Here is a 21571-nt window from a genome sequence, read left to right on the forward strand (position 1 = left end):
TTGCACTCCAGTACAGCACTTTTATAGTAATTGCTTTTCAGTGAACACACAACCCTGTAATTTTCCACGCAGCCTCTTGTACTGGTTCCCAGGTATACCTGTGATGTTTTCAGTTAACTTTCTTCAGATTTTCTTCAAGTTACTGTGAACATGTTTTGCCTGTTTGTCGATATCAGAAACTACGGGTAAAAAACACACGACTAGTTGCTCATGTATATTCTACTGGTTTAATGTCAGAATTTTACTGTTAATGTTTTCATGACGCAGTTGGTGTGCTAGAGGAAAGGTAGTTAGTATTTAGCAACCTACGCAGCAACCTATGCAGCTGTCTGGACCGGCTCTGTGCAGGCTTGCGTCTCATCTGCGTCTCATGGGTGTAACCACGACCTGAAGCATTTATTTATGCTTCAGGTCTATTTTTTGACAAAAAAATGTGTGGAACTGCGAGACTGATATATATAAGGTACTGAATGAATATATTTATCTACTTTTTGAAACCTAGGTGGAGCACAGTACTCTGGTTTGATGTTGCCAGTGTCTCTCTCTCTCCCTTCACTTTTGCCAAGCAGATGAGAAAATACAGGAACTTATTCGGTATTGAGGAGTTGCAGTGTTTATTCATGGCCCTACACTGTACATTTACTCACTGCTAACCTCTCTCTCTGCTCCAATCACCATCGCCAGTGACACTGAAACTGACGTGACGTTTGCAGTCTAGACACAGGGTTACATTTTTATATATTCTCTTACATGGAAAAATGATGCAGTGCAGTCCAGTACAACAGTCCTGCAATGAATACTATTTCTGCTTACTGAGGTAAGTAGAAATAGGAGGTGTTGCTTATTGAGGCTACAGCAATTGAGGATATAGTTTGTACTGGTGCTGTATTGGGTTGCGTATGTTGACCTTTTAATGCAATGTATTCTGATACAGCACAAACATCTCAGCAAACGTCGGGCACTACAAAGGCAGTATGTATTTATAAGACTTTTGTATTGTACAGGGGTCTTTCTTTTTCCAGTCATTACATGTACGTTATCAGTCTGTCATGTTCAGTCTCTAGTGATTGGTTCATATGCTGCACACAGAAATGCCATGTGTTTTAAAGTCACACGCTTGTGTTTGACATTGCTGGTAATTTCACATTTAATCATAAATTTAATCATAATTGAGCAATGTTAAAAAAGCTATTTTTGCAAAAAATACATAAAATCCTTTTCAAATAAGATACTAGCTGGAACTCTTGAACTCCTGTGCTTTCTATCTGTTAAAGATAAAAACATTTGGGTTGCCTTTTGAAAAATGGCTACACTTTTGGTCCCAGCCCAGACCAAAAGCCCCTGTTACGCAGATGGACTAATATTAAGGGATCAGTATGCTATAATGTCAATGGTTTTCTAGTGTAGGTTAACCATACCAAGAAATGTCATCCGCAGGCTACAACAGTTAAATGGGAAAGTTACATATTACAATGAACAAAGATTTGCTATGCATGCCTCTTGAAAAATACTGTCAGTGTTTTGTGTCATTGTGGGAACTCTGCTTCTGTTTGGCCTATTTGTCAAATAATTGATAGGTTGCACTGTTGTGTATACTGTGTACTGATTTAACCATGATGAGCCATTTCAAATTCCCATGTAGGTGCATATGTTGATACACTGTTAGCTGAACGTAATGCAAACTTTATTGGTATAGTGTTTTTTTAAAGGAAAATAACAAGACAGTAAAAGTCAATATAACTTAACACATTTTGCCACCCTCAAACTACAGCAACAGCATCTAACATCATGCTATAGATATCCATATATTAAAGATATTAAATTAGTGACATGTTCTTGACCAACCAGGGAACCTGAATGTGACCTGTATTCCAATCAGGTTCAACCCTGGGTGCCGGTTTTGTTGTTGCCCCAAGTACATGATCCAAATAGAAACCTTTGAGTGACATCAAAGATGATCTTACCTTTTGGAACACTGATACATTGGAACAGGTTGTGAAGTGTATGCATGTGCAATGAACAAAAGGAAAGGAAATTTTCTTTGAGACACTGGCAACATCTTCGGGACAAGCTTCTTAATTTGTATTTCTAAATATAGTGTTGGTCTAAAGACAAAGCCAAGTTTCTGAACTGTACACTTAAAATGAGCAACAGAAGGCCGAGGTCATTTTAGCTCAAGGCTCTTCAGGATACTTGGCAAATGGGAATACATTCAGCATTTTTTGCCATTTATTGGCCAGAGTTTTTTCAGATACCCTCCATTTGATATTGGCAAAACAGCACAGAAGGCTTCTTAAAACTTGTTTTTCTGTCAAACTGACAGACAGTTGTGTCTTAAAAAATGTTGTGATTTGAAATGGGAAAATAAAATGTTGCATAGAAGCAGTCACTACATTATTCATAGAAAATAGGAAAGACAGCATCTAGAAATGTTTATACCATTTGTAAGTCAGGTCAGTCAGTGTGTTTCTTTGTAAAGCAGCTTCTCTACTAAATGTTCTCTGTGGCAAGACAACATAAAGAGCTTCCATTTCTTGTGTTCTTGCTTGTCAGTTAAATATGTGCACTATTGGAGTCAATCACAAACATTTCATTTTGAAAGTGAAAGTAAAAACACCTTGGCTGTGGATAACCGTCTGTACACATCTGAAAAGCTTAGTAACCACAGGGGAATCTATTCAAGTCAGTTATAAATCTCAGTAAGTGTTACATCATTCTCTTCCAGACAATTTGTTGAATTACCAGTAAAGTGAGCTATATAATTTGAGCCTGTCTCTATCTAAAAATAAGGTACTGATCCACCGTCCACGAAGATCAAGTCAGCGTATTTGTGAATATGTTTCTTCTTAATTCTTGTCTGTGAGGACTTGCATTGAAGTTAGTATCCACAGGCAAAGCATAATACACATCATAGTATCACACTGTCGTACGTGGTACCACAAGTCTATGTAATGATCATTAAATCTCAAAAATGTTGTTTGAACATTTTTCCAACAGTGTTTTGTTTAAGTCCTTTATGACTCAAGACACGACATAGGAATACTGCTGTCATTACAAGATCATGCAAAAATGTGAAGTAGAGATTTGATGTGTCTATGGTTGTGCCTTCTCGTGGCTCACATGTTTTATATTCTAAATGCTTTTCCTTAGCATGGAGAGTAAGGGAGAAATTGAATATTTATTTGTTAATTGATGTTCAGAATTTGTCTAAGCGTGATGGTTTGAAGGCACACAATATAGTCAGTTATTTGGTTTCTAACTTTATATAGTCCAATATCAAAATTGTGCTTCATCCTATCAGTAATTGATTGGATATTGAAACAGACAGTGAACTATTTACAGCTCAGCTCAGTATTCTAAAATGCAAGCAGCTATGATGTACTTTGCAAGGTACACTTACATGCTGCAAATTTTAGAATTGTACAGTATATGCTGTAGGAATATGTGCTGCTTATATTTTCTACACTAGGGTATATATATATATATATAATGTGTAGTATATTATATTATTATTACACATGATGATATAAATCGTGTGTAATAATAACCATCGTCATATAAATTATATAATACTTCTTATGTATGTGCATGTCATATTTAATAAGCAAGGTTTAACATTAACCACCAAGCCAAGTAGTTAAGCATTGCATGTAAGATCGATCAAAGTAAAGCGAACAAGCCATAAACTGCTCATAAACCTGCAGATAAATTGCCAGTTAAGTCGCTGTTTGTCACATGTTGTATAAGCTTTGTACTTGTTGCTTGTCAAGTGGCCACACACACAGTTTTTTTTTTTTTTTTTTTGAGGGGCGGGTGCGCTGAAACAACACGCGTTTGCCCGTGTCAATCAGTGAAAAAGTCCTCCTATCCCGAGCGCGACCAACGCTGACTCTTGTGTTGTTACATTGTAGCGGAAAGAATGTCGGAAAGGGCCGAGGATGACGTCAGGGGGGAGCAGCGCCGAGCAGCCAGGCAGCAGCTGAAGCAGCAGCAGATCCAGCGGGGAGAAGGCTCCACAGCAATGGCGACGGTTGCGGAGCGGCGATCATTGCCTAGTCCAGAAATAATGCTGGGGCAGCCTTGGAGCAACTGGGTCGACGCCGCCGAACTCCACGGCAACGACGGTGAGTTCCCCAGCGTCCCGAATGTGCGCGAGGAGGCGAGGTGGAGCGCGGCAGTTGCCAGTCCTGTCCTTTTTTTGGCCGATTGCATGCAGTTTTTGGTGGAATATGAAGAAACGCTACTGGTAGCAACAGCACGGGCAGGCAAGCAAGTGCAACTATTTATTTGTCTGTGTGTCGGATCGTCTCATTTTCAGGTGCTGAATCGGAGGAAAGTTTCAAAGACTTCGGGAAAAATCGAGAAGCCATGCGTTTGTGCAGAGAAGGTGAGTGTGTTTTTTTTCCTCTCTAGGGCCAAAGGTGTATTTTGGTTCTGGAGGTTTGCACACATACGAACACACACACGGATTCAAACACTTCACACGCGGCGTTCGGCCAGAATGTAAAGCTACTGTAAATCATGCGCATTATGAATTTACAGGACAACCGGATATAATAAGTTAGACATGTGTATCTGATTAGAGTGGTAGTTTACATTTACATATCTCCCTAAAATAACTTCAGGGTTATTTGCTTAGACTCGCTGTAGTTTGGTTTAGGCCCAAACATAGTAATGTCATATTCTATTTGAGTGGTGCATTTATTGGATTTTATTGTTCAGCATCCCCATTTCTGCCATTTTACATATGAAACTATCCACCGTATTTCATGTCAACCCTTATCTAAAGACAAGAACAAGGTTTGTTGCCTTGGGAATGTGAAGGCAACAACAGTGTAGTAGAAACTTGTGATTTCCAAAACGAGAACCCCAAAGGAAAATGTTAGTGTTAAAACATCAGTTGGGGATTTTTGTAAAAGTCCCTTCTTAGTCATAGTTCTGTTAAAATGATTTGAAGTTGCATTACAGCTTGCTCCTACTCCACACACTGCTTGAACACAAATGTTTTTGTTACCACATATCTAAATATATATTTCATATCATTGAAACTGATCGAAATGCTAAATGCAACTTTTTATTACTTGCCCACCAACCAGCACGTCATACAAATTTCTGATTTATTCAGGCCTGACGAACGCAAATTCTGAAAGTCTGCCACCACCGTGGATTAAAAAGAAATCAACCACACTGCTCCGATAAAATAATGTTAGGATGATTATGTTCCTCCTTTTTTTCTCACTAAAGCATATTGTAGGTTATCCTAATAGTGTTTTTAAGGCTGTTGTTTAATCGTTCAGGGAAAGGTTCAGTCATGGCAGAATAAAGAGAAACATCATCTGATAAATGCATGATAAAACCCACAGTGTCACAGGCACACATCATCTGGCTTCTGAGCCACGGAGTGATGTTTCAGAGCAGTTTCTACTTCAATTTTATTTTTGGAAACACCTCCATTAGCATTAGCTGATTTGTCCTGCTGGCGGGCCTGGATTTAGAATGAGCCTCACCACATAGGTAAATTGTTACTACAAGAAAATGGAATCTTGTTTAATTAGAGATCCACAATCGTGGACTATTTTCCAGCCTCACCAGGCTTTAAGACTGACATCAGAATGAGCAAGTTGACAGGGAGAGTTGAAAACTAACCTGTTTATTTAAGCCGGAATCAAATGAATGAATGATGAGTCAGCTTTCAACCACAGTTATATAGTGATTGTAGTTTGAAGTCTAGCTTGTTTAAAGGTTTCATGCATCCCCATTGTTGTGCACTGTCTTAAGTAGTCAATTGGGCAACCCTCTTGAAAGGGCATATTCACAGAGATGCTATGTTTGTTTAGCATTTTCTGCATTTCTGCAACACATTCAAAGCTACTTTCAATCACTTAAGTAAGGATTTTATTTAATCTCTTGCTCATGGACACATGAGCAGGGCACGTCAAATGCAACCCTGGTGTTGTAGTACATTCAATCGCAGCTACTAGGACACAGTGATTAAGATGCGTCCTTTTCTTTGAGCTCTACTGCGGCAATGAGTGTATCGTGAAAATAAATGTATTCTCTGCTGTTTTCTGTTCAGAAATTTTATCTGTGGGTATAATTTGGCAGAGAAAAATGGTACTAATTAAGCAAAAAACCACCAGGATCATATTCAGACACTCAACATCATCATTAATTCTGCAGCCAACAAGAAAACGATCACTGTGGTGTGAATAATTGTCATAGAATTTGACAGTTTTCGGACTTTGGTGACTCCTGATGTGGAACACCTTTGGACACAGATTTGTCCAACATTGTGGAGGCAGGCGTTTGTTGGAATGACTGATTTCTGATGTCATTCATGCTGTGTAATAATGTATTTGCAGAACACATCATCTGCCTTCAATGAGGAATGAACATTAGGAAAGATGTCATGTGGTGAATTTCACTTTGGTCACATGAATTTGACCTGCACTTATGATGTCATCAGTGTGTGTCCAGCGTTGGTGTCTTTTTTTTTCTCTCCACGTGTTGCTGAGAGGGAAAGGGTTAATTGCACGCTACTTCACAGGGCACTTATCTAATGTTGCATTTGCATTGGTCAACAACATGGCCTGTGTGCATACCCTGAGACCATTGCACAATGTCACAGGCAAGTGAAACTCCAAATGACAAGAAAAACAGAGCTTTCAGATTTTATGCAAATAGTGTGGGATACATTACACTGCATACACTGGGGTGGTGGCTGACCCACAGAGATGTTGTCTGCTTTGTGCTGAAGAAAGGCTGTTTGAAAGAGGACGAGATTATTGTATCTCCAGGTGAAGAAGAGCATTTACAGAAAAAGGCAGAGAGGCTGCAAGATTGTTTAAAATTCAAGGCTGTGAGGTCATTTGACATGAAACTGGTTTGAAACATGTCCCCGTCATGTCGCATCGTCTGTCGGTGACTGTTGTTTGTGTCATGGGGCTGATCAACACATGCTGCTTGTGGCAGAAGTGAGTGCTCATACTAGAATGTTATTCTGTGTGTGTGTGTCTAGTAGAGGTATTACAAGTGGATGACTACACCTTTCCGGCATGACTCACAACCAGATTCCTCCTGTGGTGTAACCGCCATTGTAGCACCCATAGATGATTAATACATTGTACAAATGTATGGCAATTAATGACAGATGAATTCACTCATTATTTGTCTGGCTTTTTATAGATTTTAGTGTGGCACTGTCACAGTTAGGGAAGCTGGGAAATGTAGAGCCAGTGTCAGCCACAGGTCAGATTCAGCCAGCGTGTGTGCTGCTCAGAGGCAGCCAGAGCTGCTACTATTCCACCTAGATCATTCATCACTGCCACGGATGAGGATGCTGAAATTAACTGGACTCTCATTCTCTTCCTCTGTCTCGTGCTCACAGGCTCTCTTCCTCCTCCTCCAGTGCAGGTCCTCTGCTCACACTCTCTTTGTCTTGCTGAGGCCTCGGCCCGCTTCTCTGCTCTCTTTCTCGCCGTGTTTTTTTCTCTGTCGCGCTCCTTTCTTGGCTTTGCTCGGTTGCTCTGTCTCTTCTTTCTCCTCCACCGTGACTTCCTTCTCTCCCTCTCTCTCTCTCTCTCTATCCTTTTCATCTCCTGCTCGCACAAGAAGAAAATGGAGATTGAGAACGGGGCAGACACAGTGGCGTTAGACCACATTTCAAGTCGGGCCATTTTAGCTGTACAGTTCAGTTGGTGCCAGAGCGTTGAATGCAGGGTGGCAAGGCGATCTAGCAGAGCTGCTTTTATAGTTGAACAACCCGTTTGGAGAACGCTCCGAGTGAACAACAGCAGCAGTTTGGGAATGAGTCCCGTTTGACCTTGCTATTGATCCAGCAAGGAAATGTGGTTAGCCTGTTTCAATAAAGGATCTGAGAGAAGGTGGAGTTTTAATGGAGAATACATGGGAAGTTATTGATTTAGCAAATACATGTGCTCTCTCATTATAACTTCAATTTGCTAGTGGTACAGGAGAATGGCTCATAGAGAGAACTGGACAAAAACAGACATGGCAGAACCGAAAGGTTACCCAGAACTTCCAGGCCAGCTTCCAACTACTGCTTTAATGGCTTACGCTCCTGCAAGTGGCAACCAGTGCATACTACCCTCCACATCCCATTTCTACACTTGTCCTCCTAGCAGAGTAGTCAGACCCTTGCTTGTGCACATCAGCAGTGTGCTACCCAACTCAAGTTCCATATAATTTACGTGCCTTTGTCCATGCAGTGAAGACATTCGCCTTTTCTCTGAGGCAGACCCCAGCCACTGTGAAAGCAAGTTCTTTTCGCTCCACTGCTGTTGAAGGAGACACTTAGTGAAGTGGCTTCAGACAATTGACACACACTAAGTAGCATCGGGCTTGTCAATTCATCCACACAAAACTGCCACTGACCTCCCTGAGAGGGAACCTGCCAGGTAGGCCCTTTTTATATGGTCTTTGCTTAATGGCCCTCATCCCTTGCAGACTCAGCCGGTGATGTTTGAAGAACCCTTGACGGCCCTGGTGGAGTACATATTGGAGAGGGGCTCCAGCTCTCTCCTCTTGTATCCTCTTGTATCCTATCTTCTGCTCATCTCATCATGACGCCCCAGGCAATCTCTTAATTAGCCTCCTTAATTAGGTGGTTTCTGGTTTTCCGCGCCAGGGTAAATTTTGATCACATTCTGGTGAGGAGCGGCACTTCCCTCTGATTTGCCTCAGAGTGGCTTATGAAGCGTGAGGCTTGGTTCATACTGTTGGGTGGCGAGAGATGCTGGAGCTGCAGACCATGCTATGCTGGTGTACCTTGGCATTCATGCATCTTGTGCTTTCCATGATCATGCGCCTGAAAGTTGCACTGCCTTAGTGGCACTGCAGGAACATGTACATTCACCAGAAAGAAAAACAGAACCACTGAAATCTGCCATTTCCTCCCATTTTCCTTAATTTCAGTTAATCCTAAATAGAGGCACTGTGCTGCTATAAGTTTACTCCATTGCTCCACAACGTCTTTTTGTGTTAAGCATGAGCTGGCTTTAGCGGAGGAGGTTTCAGATGAATCCTGACTCATGAGAATGTGACTAGCATTACTGGATTGGAGTATTTTAATGTTAGGAATTTTAAACATTTCGGTACATCTCACTGTAACCTGTAACTTGACAGACCGTCATGAAATCCAGCAACACAATGTTTTGATTGTAGTGCTGCTTATTGATCATTTTCATTATCAGTTTATGTGTTTTCTCAATTTCGCTCTCAATCAGTTAATCATTTGGTCCATAAAATGTCAGAAAATTTTTAAAAAAAATGTTCACCACAGTTTCCTAAAGATGAAGGTTCTGACCTCAAATTGCTTGTTTTGTCTGACCGGCAGTCAAAAAACCCAAACATATTCAGTTCGCTGTCACATAAAACTGAGAAAAGCAGCAAATCTTCACAACTGAGAAGCTGAAACCAGACAACACATGTAATTTTTCATTCCAAAAGTTAATCAGTTACCAAAAGTTGCAGGTTGCTTTTCTTTTGTTTAATTAGTGCTGCTGCTCTATTTAAGTTTTTTGTAAATCCTTTCAGTCACTGAGTTAAGACTCAACACAGGGAGTAGGAAAGAGATGGAGAAGTTACCCAGTAGAAGACCAATGAAGGAAACATGAGGAGAAAACCATACTGAACATTATTTCTTGGTGACAGGTCCTTCTTGATTGAAAGGCACAGATCATCCACATTCATAGATCTTAAATGCACTGTGTTTTTTTTAGATCTGGAAGAGACGTTAATTCTTCGACAGCAGGTAGCCTCTGGATTGCTGGCTCTGCCCTTTTCCTGCTTCTTATTACTAGGACGTGATCTCTATGATGAATGAGGACTAGCACCTGGGAGAGATCTGTATTAGCATGTGCAAACATTGCTCGTCAGATTGCCTTGAGTGAACTCTTCAGATTGTTAATATTCTTAATATGGTTACGTGTTTTGCAATGCAATGCTGACTGAATTTCACTCAGGACATATGCAAATTTCCTTCTTGGTCCTATACACAAAAAATATCTCGAGCTATCACAGTGTTGTGACAACAAATGATGGCTGTTTCGCTGTGGATTCACTATGTGCAGCTAATAGGGGCAGCAGGTGAACGCAGGTCTACTTCATTTGCCTCTCCTTGACTTGTGCCCTCTCTGGTTGATTCTTCCCCTGTGTACAGACATGCCCATATTTGGCCAGTGTCCCGCACAGGACGACTTCTACCTGGTGATGTGCAGCCACTGCGGTCAGGTAGTCAAGCCCCAAGCCTTCCAAGCACACTACGGTAAGTTTTACGCTCCTGCACACACACACACACACACGTACGCCAGTGTGCATGCATGTATTCAGAGTGATCATTCATGCAAACACCATGCAGTTAGTTTCATGAGTTTCAAGAAGAAGGATGAGACAGATCAGTGAAGAAGGAAGTAGCAAAGTCATTTTCACCAATAGGAACCATATACCAGTTCAAGGCTGGTGCTGACACTTCATACTTTAACAGACTGTGATATTACTTCTCCCTCTGCCTTTGTATTCCCTCACCACTTTTTCTTGTTCACACAGTAACCTAAGAAGGGACGCCACAGACTTTGATTTATTTATTTATTTAACTCACTGTGTGTGTTTACAATTCCCCTGTTAATATTTGATGTGGCTCTTTGGGTCTTTGCAGTAATGTACTTTTTTTAACAAGTACGTATCAGATTTCTGGTTCTGCTAATACTTCAGGTGCGCGCGTGTGTGTGTGTGTGTGTGTGTGTGTGTGTGTGTGTGTGTGTGTGTGTGTGTGTGTGTGTGTGTGTGTGTGTTTCAGAGCATGGATTTCCACTGCTTGGTAGCTAAGCTGGATCTCTGACTAGAGTGCTTAAGTAAATGGATGAATTATAGATCTGTGAATATAGTGACACTGCATCACTGTGGATCTCGTTAAACTTGACAGTGTTCACGGCGAGTTCACAAACGCCCACAGTTGCTGAAAGAAATAGGCTGTCTGTTCACTCCCAAACCCATTTCCTTGAAATGGTAAGGAAGACTCTCTGTTTGAGTGACACCTACCATATTCTGTCATGCAGGGCTGTTTGTTTAAAGTAACATTTTATCATAGTCTTTGTAAGTCAAGTCAATTTAAGGGGACAGGAATTGTTAAAAGTCTGTTCATGTGGCCTCTGATGGCCTCGGAAATCTGATGGCTAATAAAGACTTCGTAGCGTCAGTTTTTGTCCCATCCTACACTCTCAGTCTCTGAAATCTCTTTATAACTTGGATCTGTTTTTGTCCTAAATGTGTATTGAGTTGTTGTCACTGAATTCCATTCAGTGGCGTGCGTCCCCCATGAAGTGACAGCAGTTGTCAAGGTCAGCCACAAGAGGGAGGTATAACAGCATATGGCTTTGAGAGGAACTGCCTTTGCTCCTGTGTCAACAACAGCCAAAGAAAGGCCTCCTCCCACACTGTTAAACAATATAGACTGATACAAGCCTGTCTAGACCAGACTCTGGTGTATGACCTGCAGCATCCAGTTGAGCTGTCATACCTGTCTGGGGATTTTGAATGAGAAGTAGGCAAACACTGGAGAGAATTACAGAGGCTATGAAGTAAAACAGTAGGGACAACATCCCAGCTGGTGGCTTTAACAGGGTGCTATTGCGAATGCAGATGTACACAATCTGATAATATGGACTACGAGCATCCAAAGTGAACAGTGGTTTCAAGCTGTTTATAGCTATTTGTTCCTTCAAACATGTATTGATGAGTCATTCTGTTATGTGAGCACAATGTCCGTAATGTGTTGATACAGAAAGGCAGAATGAGGAGGATTTTCCTAAAAAACGATTTATAGACTCAAAAAAAAAAAGCAATCCCTCTCAATCATCAATTATGACCCATGAGTAGTGTGTGGCGGTGTCTGTGCCTGCCGCGACCCTGCCCTCTGCCTGTGTTTTCTTACTGTGTGGTGCTCTGATGTTGCAGGTGCAGTGTGCAGCTCCCAGCCAATAACGGCGCTCAGGGTGTGCGTAAAAACGCCGCGAGCAGGTGCCAGATTTTAAACACGTGTCCAAGAGGAGCCATTGACTCAGTGAAGGAAGCCAAACCAAAACCGGCAAATCGTACTCATTCTGCCGTTACCAATTTCTTTTTTAAAGCCTGGGGTATCTACCAATATCTACCAATACAGAGTAACAATCCGATAACTTTTGTATAATTAAAAATGAAGCGATGTTGTGGTCCAGAGACTGATGTGGCACTAAAGATCAAGTCAGCGGCCCACCATGATTGAACGCATGTTAAATGACAGTGGAAACATTAAATCTAATATTGACACTGATAATGACATTATGTTGGGCATCTCTCGCATTTGGCTGACACCCTGTCCGCTCAGTAAGGTCACCATCGCCACCGATTCCGACTTTGATGCATATGTAAGAGCTGTAATTGTTCACCATCGCCTGTATGCTACTGAATTCTTGTGTTGACGAATTTCCGCAAACTTGTTCCTCCCTTGACTTCCATTCAAGTAGGAGTTGTAAAGGCTGAATAGGGCTAAGGCTAATGATTGTTTTCATTTTCCATTAATCTGACGATAATGTTTTTGATGGATTATTTAATCCTTTAGTCATGTCAGAAAATAGCAGAAAATGCTGATCGTAGTTTCCCAACTTAATGTGATGTCTTCAGATGTCTTGTTTTGTCTGCCCAACAGTCCAAAACCCAAAGAGTTTCCATTTATATTGAGCTAAAATGGTTAATTAAAATGGAAAAAGTCGCACAGTTGTACATTTGAGAAGCTGCAGCCAGAAAAAGTTTAGCATTTTTAGTGACTTAAACAATATATAGATTATTAGAATAGTTGCCACTTCATCTTCTGTTGATTGGCTAATCGTTTTAGCTCCACGCTGGAAAAGTCCAAATTTAAGTGAAATTCTGTGGCCATGCTAATATATGTGGTCACACAGAGTAGAGGGCTCTTGCTGTGATTTTTCCTCTCGGCTTCCTCCCTCTGATGTCTTTACAGGAAGACCCCATGTGGCGTTAACACGGGCGAAGGCGCTGATCACGGCACCATCGAGATGGTCTCAATTTGATTTTAGCGTGCTTCTTTGAGCCCATCTGTCTCCCGTGAGGTGTTTGTGCTTTTCGGCTGAGGCTGATCCCAGCAGGGGTGACACTCACCGCAGAACAGGAAGCTGCAAGCTCGCCCGCCGTTTTATGCATTCATTTATGAACTTGTCGAACAAAGACTTTCACGCACTGCCTCGGCTGAGCAAACACACACAAATACACATTTTTGGATCTTTCGCCTTGAGCTTAGATAGCGATGTCAACCAAGCATAGTGCATTTATTAGTTTTACTGCAAGAACAAGGTCATTATTGTTATGCAGCTAGTGTACAGACGCCAAGCTCTGACTTGAACATGGAGCTTGTGGAGATGGTAGTAAGGCCATCACACTTGTTCGTTGGTGTTTTTCTCTCACTCCCACAGTCAGGGATTCCCCTTAGCACTGAGCCAACTGTTTGACAGTGTGAAATAGGATATTAAGACTCCTCCTATTCCTTGTGTCTGTTGTCTCCCCCCACCCACCCCACCTTCTTCACTCCTCTTTTACTCCTCTTCCACTGCCGCTGGTGTTGACTCTCTTTTCCAAGTGTTGGTGTTGTTAGTGTCACGCTGGGGTTTCCCGGTATGAGTTTGTGTGCAGGGTGTGCTGTTGACTGTGACTGGGACAGGATAAGACAGCAGGGGAAGGAGGGAGGGAAGGAGGGAAAGAAAGGCTGCTGAGGAGAGGGAGGGAAGATATCCGGAGGGTGTCGTGAATGGGTGTGTAGAGAGAGACCCTTAGATGAGAAGAGGGCACTCTTCAAAGCTTTTTTTCTCCTCCCTTACAAGGGAAATTAGAACAACGCTGTACAGTCTGAAGGTGTGTGTTTTTGTGTGTGTTAGGGGCTGAGGGAGTGGCAGCCTTGTGCGTGCATGTGCGTTAGTATCTCCTCCACTGTTTCCGCAGCAACAAGCTTGTTTGCAGATCACCAGCTGAGACTGAGCTTTGGCCTGCAGCCCAGTTCCCAGCTACACCACGGCGTTAGCCCAGTTAAAGGGTATCTAACCAGGCCCACACCTCATCACGGTAGCTAGCTGCTGGCCCACTGTCTTTCAGAGCCTGTGCTCCTTACATTCACTTCAGGTTTGCTGGTAGTTTTTTTCCTCCTTGTACCTTTTCTGTTTTTCTCATATAGCAAAATGTTGGAAACAAGAGGGTCACATTAACCTTCAGCTCATCTGTGTGACCCCCCCGTGGTCCAGTGTATTTGTTAGGGAGCCGCTGCCTGACCAAAATTCAAGGCCTCGGTACAAGTTGCAGTAAACTTTGATTTAAAAATATGCCTTCATTCTTTTCATACTTTCTTCTTTGGCAACTAATTACCTGTAGACTCTCTGAAATGAGTCTTTGTTGTGATGAAATGGGTCCATGTTGTGGAACAGCAGTGGGAATGTCAATGAAATTATTTTTAGTGTGCTATTTCATTGTTGTATGCTGTTACTAAAAATAGCAAGTGATGAGAGCCTCCTTTGAAAACTCAAACCCTTCGGTGCTTATTGTGGGAGCACACGTAAGAGACCAGTGTGCGATGATGGTTGGAAACCCTGGTGCACTTAAATTTTCCTCAAAGGAGAAGATATTTAGTTATGGGTGCAAGCATTTAGTGAACATTTTTTTTCTTTCTTCTATTTTTGTCTTCCCTCCTCAACTCCTCCTAACCTTTTCTGCTGTCATACTGCCTTTTATCAGTTTGCACAGTAGCTGTTCTAAGAAGCTCAGGCAGGAAATGAAACTCTTGACCTGCTGGCTGGTTCTATTTCAGTCTGAGTTGGCATGAATCACAAATGCTGCCTATTTGTTGTCGAGGTAACCTGTTTACTACTGTCAGAGGAAGATTTTTGTGTTGCCATGTGTCTTGCCTTTTCTCCTGACTCATGGCCCAATTAGTGCCACATTTACCCACATAGGCCAGTCTGTTATAGTGTTTGCTGAAAGCTTTGTCATGCTTAATTGCGATCATCTAATTGAGTTAACTATTATGTTTTAATACCAGCCTGGTTTATACTGTCACCCCAGAGAGAAGACACAGTTCGGCCAGCAAGCCCACCTCCACCTCGCCCTTCCCCGTGTCGGGCAGGAGCCGGAGCAGCGGCAGTGGACTTGGGACCGGGCTAGGCTCGGGGTCTGTAGCTGGAGTGGCAAGTGGAGGCATCCTCGGTCGTCCTTCCGCCGCTGGATCCAGCTTATCCTCCTCTTCGACGTCCTCCGCCAATCCCAAACTCCTCAAACCAGCCAAAGAGAAGCTGCCAGGCATTCAACGAAGACCCCCCTATGCACCGTTCAGGATGATCCAGCCGGACAAGATGTAAGTTTCACTGTGTAATATTTGCAGTTTTGTGTGTTGAAGTTAAAAGAGTGTAATGTAGCAAATGAAAGTTTAAGTCAGGGACTGTCGATTTCATCAGCTGTAACTGACAACTGCTGTCTGTAAATTTATGCAGCTGTAGTTATTTGACGTTAATTCGGGGAGTTCTTGGCTGTTGCTTGGTTACCATGCTCTCTGGTGTTTGTTTACACGCGGCCAAAAATGGTTTTGTGGAAGAAGAAATACAATTCTGTATCAATTTTGATGTTTGAAAAAATAAGAAGTGGGCTGTGTCCTGCTGCTGTTCATAAACTACCAAACTGAGTGGTCAGACCGTCATCTCAGTGACTGGGTGGGAATACCCCAGTCATGTTTAAGCCCCAGCCCGCACCCCAGTCCTTTAATATTGAATACTTATCTGCTGAATACGATGCGTGATTGACTCCCGTCCATTTTCAGTTGGTAGCTCAGCAGTGTTGTCTAGTAGACTGCTGGTAAACAGTGTTGTCTCAGTCTCCCATAAAATGACAAAATAATGTGTGTTAAAGTTCACACACATTATTTTGTCATTTTATGGGTCATCCCCTCAAAATTCCAGGATTCAGAGCTGCTTGAGGTAATGCTTGGAGCAGAGCTGTCAGTAGTATCACCATGGGTCTTCAATCTAAAACATTGTCAGATGTGACTTCCCAGCAGTGTGTAATTGTTACAGTAGCTGTCCAACTTTGTCTGGCTGTTACCAATAAGTATAACTGCGCTCTTACTGTAAATGCCATAATTAAACATTAACACTAATTAGGGATGCACGATAACTGTTTTTTAAAACCGATACCAATAACCGATAACTTTCAGCTCCTAAAGGCCGATACCGATAACCGATAACAGATAGCACACACATATACCTAACATCATCACATCAATACCACAAACAAAACCAAAAACAGCGGTGCACAGTGAGAGGCGGTTGCTACGCATTGTACTTGCTTACTTTCAGAGCTGCTGCGCAGTGAGAGATGCAACAGACGAGAGTAGGCTCATTTTAAATCAATAAAATATGTTTTAATCACTATTTTATGTCACATTATTGAATGCTTTAGGAGTGCCGTGTTCTAAGCGAGATAACGTATAGTGAGCAGGTTCCTATGGAGAAATAAACCCCACCGCTTTGCGTCAGGCTTTTATGTCATTCTGAAGAAAGATACATTATCCCTTACTTAGACTTATCTATGTAAACAAACTGAAAAAAAGGGCAGTCCATAGTAAGTCAAGCACCATCACATCCATGATTAAATCTTCAATAACCTCAGCCCGTGGGTCATCTTTGGCAAATTTCTTAGATTTTTTGAAAGCCTCGCCAATGTGTGACAGTCCCGGTGGCTTCTTTGCGGCTGGCTTGCTAACATTAGCGTCTTTAGCAGGCCGGCCGTCCTCATACGCTTTCCAAACTCCGTCAAAGCGGTGGTTATGTTTCAGGTGGCTGCTCAGGTTTGAAGTATTAAAGCTTGTGCAATTTCTCCCTCCTCGTTGAACTCGCTTGGAACATTTGTTACGAATAACCAGCGAACAATCTTCTTCGGAAACTTTGAAGAAGTCTGAACTCTGTTTTCATAAGCACGCTGTGCCGCATGCTGCATTCAAGGTGTAACGTACATTCCCCCGTTCCCTCGTTTGCCAGTCGTTCTTTCGAACTTTTTAAGTTCATGTTTCTATTCCTCATGTGTAACATGTGTAAAAATGCTGCGAATGTTAATTCAAGTCAGCAACTACCAAAATTATGACCGAGTTATCGAGTTGTGTCTGGCATAAGGGGGTTTTCTTGATTTTTCCGAGTGACAAAGAGTTTTTCTGATTATGCCAATGTCACATGAACACAGCATTCACTGCAGGCCATTCGGGTCTCATAGTGGGAGTGAGGCACTGCCGTGCTGTCAAAAACACATATGTTATCGGGGCTGTTCGTCATGATATCGGACTTATCGGAATGACGTCATAATTTCCTGTTATCGGCCCGATAACTATCAGCCCGATAACTATCCTGCACCCTTCTTAAAAAATGTGGCCTAAATTTCTCATGTGTTTCAGTATAAAACCAGGCCAATTTACTGAGAGGTTGACTTTTTACCTGATTTGCATTATGTAGAAACACCATAATTTTCGATCACCTTTGGTACGATCATATCTTGGGTAGACCACAAATACAGACCTGCAGTTTGATTTATAGAAAACAGTCACAGTTTAAAACACAGTATTCATCAGATAAAAATGATTTTGCTTCCGTTTCTGCTAAGATTGCTATCCCTTTATCTGGTCGTATTAAGCCATTTAGGTGATGAAATGTCTTTTTTATTTATTTAATTCACTGGATTAGCCAAAAACCGATAATGATGAGTGTCTTTGATCTATACCCAGCAGTGTTACATTGCTTTGGGTAATTATTAATCAGTGGTGTAGTGAACAAAATGGTGCAATTCTGATTTGAATTCTCTTTTTAATAATCATATTGCCTCAACTCTGGCTAGTATTTAATTTAGTCAATTTGTGTTTGAAATGTTTCTAAACATTTAACGAGCTGCAATCTAAATGAATGAGAAGAGCTATAAGTGCAATGTGGCCTCATTCATTTTCGAAATCTCTTATTTCAACCAGCATTTGTGTTCAGGATCTGTCAGAGAGCAGTAATGTATTTTGACAACTGTTTCTGTTTCTTTTAACTTTGATAAATGATGGATCATATTAGGTTTATGTTTTGTCCTCCCAGCCCCATCCATACGTACACATCTGTCTCTTACCATGCGTTTCTCACTGGCTCCATGTTTCTAACTCTCAGCTTCCTCCTTGCTGCCCTCTTCATCTCTGTAACCTTCTCTTCCAGCCTCACCCCTGCTGTCAAGGTGGAGAAGATGCATCTGAGGGTGGACTCGTCAGCTAAGCTGGTGCAGGCCCCATCTGCCCCCGCCACCACCTCATCCTCCTCTACATCCTCCTCTAGCACCACTGTGAGCTCCAACACTACCACCATCACCACCTCCTCCTCATCAGCCCTTAAACCAGGCCTTAACTGTCCCTCCATACCAAAGCCCCCATTACTGGCCCCGGGTCAGATTCCCAACGGCAAGGGCCATCTCTCAGTCCTCTCAGACAAGAAGCAGGACAGCAGCAGCAGTGCCAGTAGCAGACGCCACCTTAACAAGAAAGTGACAGGTCAGTTGGAGGCAGCAATGGAGAGAAACTACTGTACGGTTTTGTGCCCTCAATATTTTGTATTGTCAAGTCTGATTCATGAATTCATTTTAGATTATGAAATATAGTATTTGATACTGTCTCATACATCTAAATGCATTCTTTCATTTAAGGGTAGTAATTTACATAACACAACTTACAGCTACCAGAGCAGGCGATTTGTCACAATGCATGTAAATAACAATGTTCCTCTCCCTCACTCCTCTCCTGTGCCTTCAGAACGCGAGTTCAATCCAGATATCCACTGTGGCGTTGTGGATATGACAGCTCGGAAACCATGCACAAGATCCCTAACATGCAAGGTAACCAGCGTATCTGAATTGTTTAAACTGTATATCATTCAAGTTGCAAAGCTGGCAATGTTCTACACTTTTCTTACCGTCAGCTGATCCCATTAAAGGACCAAATCCTTAAAGTGTAACTATTTATTTCTAACTCTTCTCACTATTTGTGTAAGGAACTAAAAACTATAATAATACTGCTGCTGTTGTATATGTAAGAGGATAAGACAGTTTTTGGACATACCTGTGGAAGCAAGTTAGCAACAATCTTCAGGATGGGTGTTTCCCAGAGCGGTGGCTGACTGACATGAGAGAGTCACCGTTTGTGGGAGTGGTGCTGCAAACCTTTGTGATGAGGGAAATTTTTCCCCACTGTTTTAGCTTTGTTCATGAACCACCAGCAGCTTAATCCATCTGCCCCTTTACAGTGTTCAACATATGGAAGAACTGTCATGCTCTTAAGTGTGTATTCCTCTAAGAACGTGGAGGCTAGCTAGCTATGTTTACTATTGCTCACTCAGAAAATGGAAAGTAGTTGCTAACTTGCTAATGTTAGAACTGGTTTCCACTAGATGTTACTTTCCGTTCATTTCAACACCTGCTGAGTCATCGGCAGCTCCTGCACAGCCGCAGCTCCCGGCTCAGTGCTGTTACCCTGCATTATAGAAGGAAGGGGAGGGGATCCAGCTAGTATTAACTGTTTGTTTCACTGGTTCAGTTGTAGTGATGACAAGAGTGTCAGTACTCACAGCAACGGATAGTAACCTCATCACTCCATATGTCACCAAGTATGGAGTAATGTATGGAGTCAGAGTAATGTGTAATGCAAGGAGGGCTCAAATCATAGATGGCACTAAGCAATGGCTTCATGCTTTTCTGTGGCCGCCCACACAGATGTTGCACAAATCATATTAGCGGTGTTAACTTTATTAGTCAGAACCAAATATTCACACCCCACGGAGAATAGTAATATAGGGGCCGCCGTCATAAATAAAACTCAATTTCTTCTATTTGGTGATTACAATTTGGACCAAATAATTGCACAAGGCAAAACATACACCACGGATATGCATATTGATTTCATATTAAGAATGAATTTCAGTTTTTGCTCTGACTGAAGAATTTGCTAAAACATTCATGTAGGTTTTAGGAAACGTTACTCAAAGAGAAATAAATTGTTTATTTGTCTGTGACTTTTTCAGCCGAGGGTTTGGTGCAGTAGTTTCTGGCAGCAAAACAGACTGAGACTAAATAAACTACAGCATCTGAGTTCAACATACTGTGATGAAGCAATATGTCACCAAGTGCAACAGACCAGCACATTAAAGTATTTTGAATAGTTTTCAAAATGGAGCTCTGTGGCACGCGGGGATAAGTTGCATTAAGCTTTAGATTCACAGACAATATTTTTCATTAAGATCAATTCATTCTTGCTGTCGTTGGAATTTGCTGACAATAATAAACATGCACAATATTACCAGATTTAAGTATATATAGGATGGTTTGATGTTTTTCAGCAAAGTCACACATAAACCCAAGCAAATAAATAACATTTCTGACCTCTGACCTTTCCAATGTCCCACCAGACACATTCCTTAAGCCAGCGGAGGGCGGTGCCAGGGCGGAGGAAGCGCTTCGACACGCTGCTGGCAGAGCACAAGAACAGAGCAAGGGAGCGGGAGAGGGAGAGAGAACTCCACCAACCCCATTCCCAGCAAAACCCCTCTCTCAGGGACCCACACCCCTCCTCCCACCTCGCTGCTGCCCATGACGCCCACCCGGTCGCTCATGGCAACGGCCCCGCCCCAGACGCCTCTAAGCCTTTGCCACTCGGCAAGCCTAAATTTCACAGCCCTGGTCTTCCACGGTACGTCCTGCTCCAGGTCTTTATTTTGTCTTGTGTGTATGTGTTGTGAGTGGTGACACCAAACAACCGAGACTTCATCACCGAGAGGTGAAACAACCACAGTTACAGTTTAGCATTTGACACTTTTTGTATGACTCCCTTAAAAAGTATTTTTGATAAAGCTGAAAATTACTGTCTCTGTCTCTGTCTGTCCATCAGACTAAACAGCAGTCATGGAGGTGGTACCCCTGGAGACCCCGCAGGAGTCCACGAGTCACCACACCATCCCCAAACTACCCCCGATGGGTTTTCCCGACCCTCCAGCGACGAGGGAGAGAATGAGGAGCGGGAGGACAACGCTGACAAACTGGACTGTCACTATTCAGGTTATCACCCTCGACCGGCAGCTGTAAGTGCACTCCAACATCACTGGTCTCTGATCAGCCAGAGCCTGAACTTTCTTCTTTGTTGCTGTAGCTAAACTTTGAAGGACTGTAGATTTTGATCCATTATTTGTTTCAGAATTCAATCTGTCAGAAATTTTATGACAAATTTATAGTGTACTTTACAGTTGTGTATTACTAAAAAAAATGCTCATCAGTGCTCTCTATTTTCTCCCAGTACTGTACGTTTGGAAGTCGTCTGTTTGGGAGAGGCTGTTACTCCTTTGACCGGCGATGGGACAGAGTGCGATGTGCCCTTACCACAATGATGGACAAGCACGTCAACTCTCAGATGTGGAAGTAAGTCTGTTTAGCTCAAGTTTTATTTATGGTCAGCATGCTTGACTTGAATGGT

At 42.2% G+C, this 21571-nt stretch overlaps 1 protein-coding gene across 1 annotated transcript in view; it reads left to right on the top strand.

Annotated features, from left to right (window-relative positions):
* LOC121619433 (ataxin-7) overlaps window positions 1–21571 on the top strand; it is a 30018-nt gene that overhangs the window by 2837 nt on the left and 5610 nt on the right. Inside the window, exons 3-11 of the mRNA XM_041955159.1 lie at window positions 3912–4124; window positions 4319–4387; window positions 10181–10285; window positions 15118–15406; window positions 18279–18607; window positions 18866–18948; window positions 20514–20794; window positions 20993–21182; window positions 21395–21516. Of these exons, the coding sequence (XP_041811093.1) occupies window positions 3920–4124; window positions 4319–4387; window positions 10181–10285; window positions 15118–15406; window positions 18279–18607; window positions 18866–18948; window positions 20514–20794; window positions 20993–21182; window positions 21395–21516 (1673 nt within the window). The 5' untranslated portion in view covers window positions 3912–3919. The remainder of the gene's footprint in view (window positions 1–3911; window positions 4125–4318; window positions 4388–10180; window positions 10286–15117; window positions 15407–18278; window positions 18608–18865; window positions 18949–20513; window positions 20795–20992; window positions 21183–21394; window positions 21517–21571) is intronic.

The sequence above is a fragment of the Chelmon rostratus genome, chromosome 2 (genome assembly GCF_017976325.1).
Source record: "Chelmon rostratus isolate fCheRos1 chromosome 2, fCheRos1.pri, whole genome shotgun sequence".
NCBI lineage: Eukaryota > Metazoa > Chordata > Actinopteri > Chaetodontiformes > Chaetodontidae > Chelmon > Chelmon rostratus.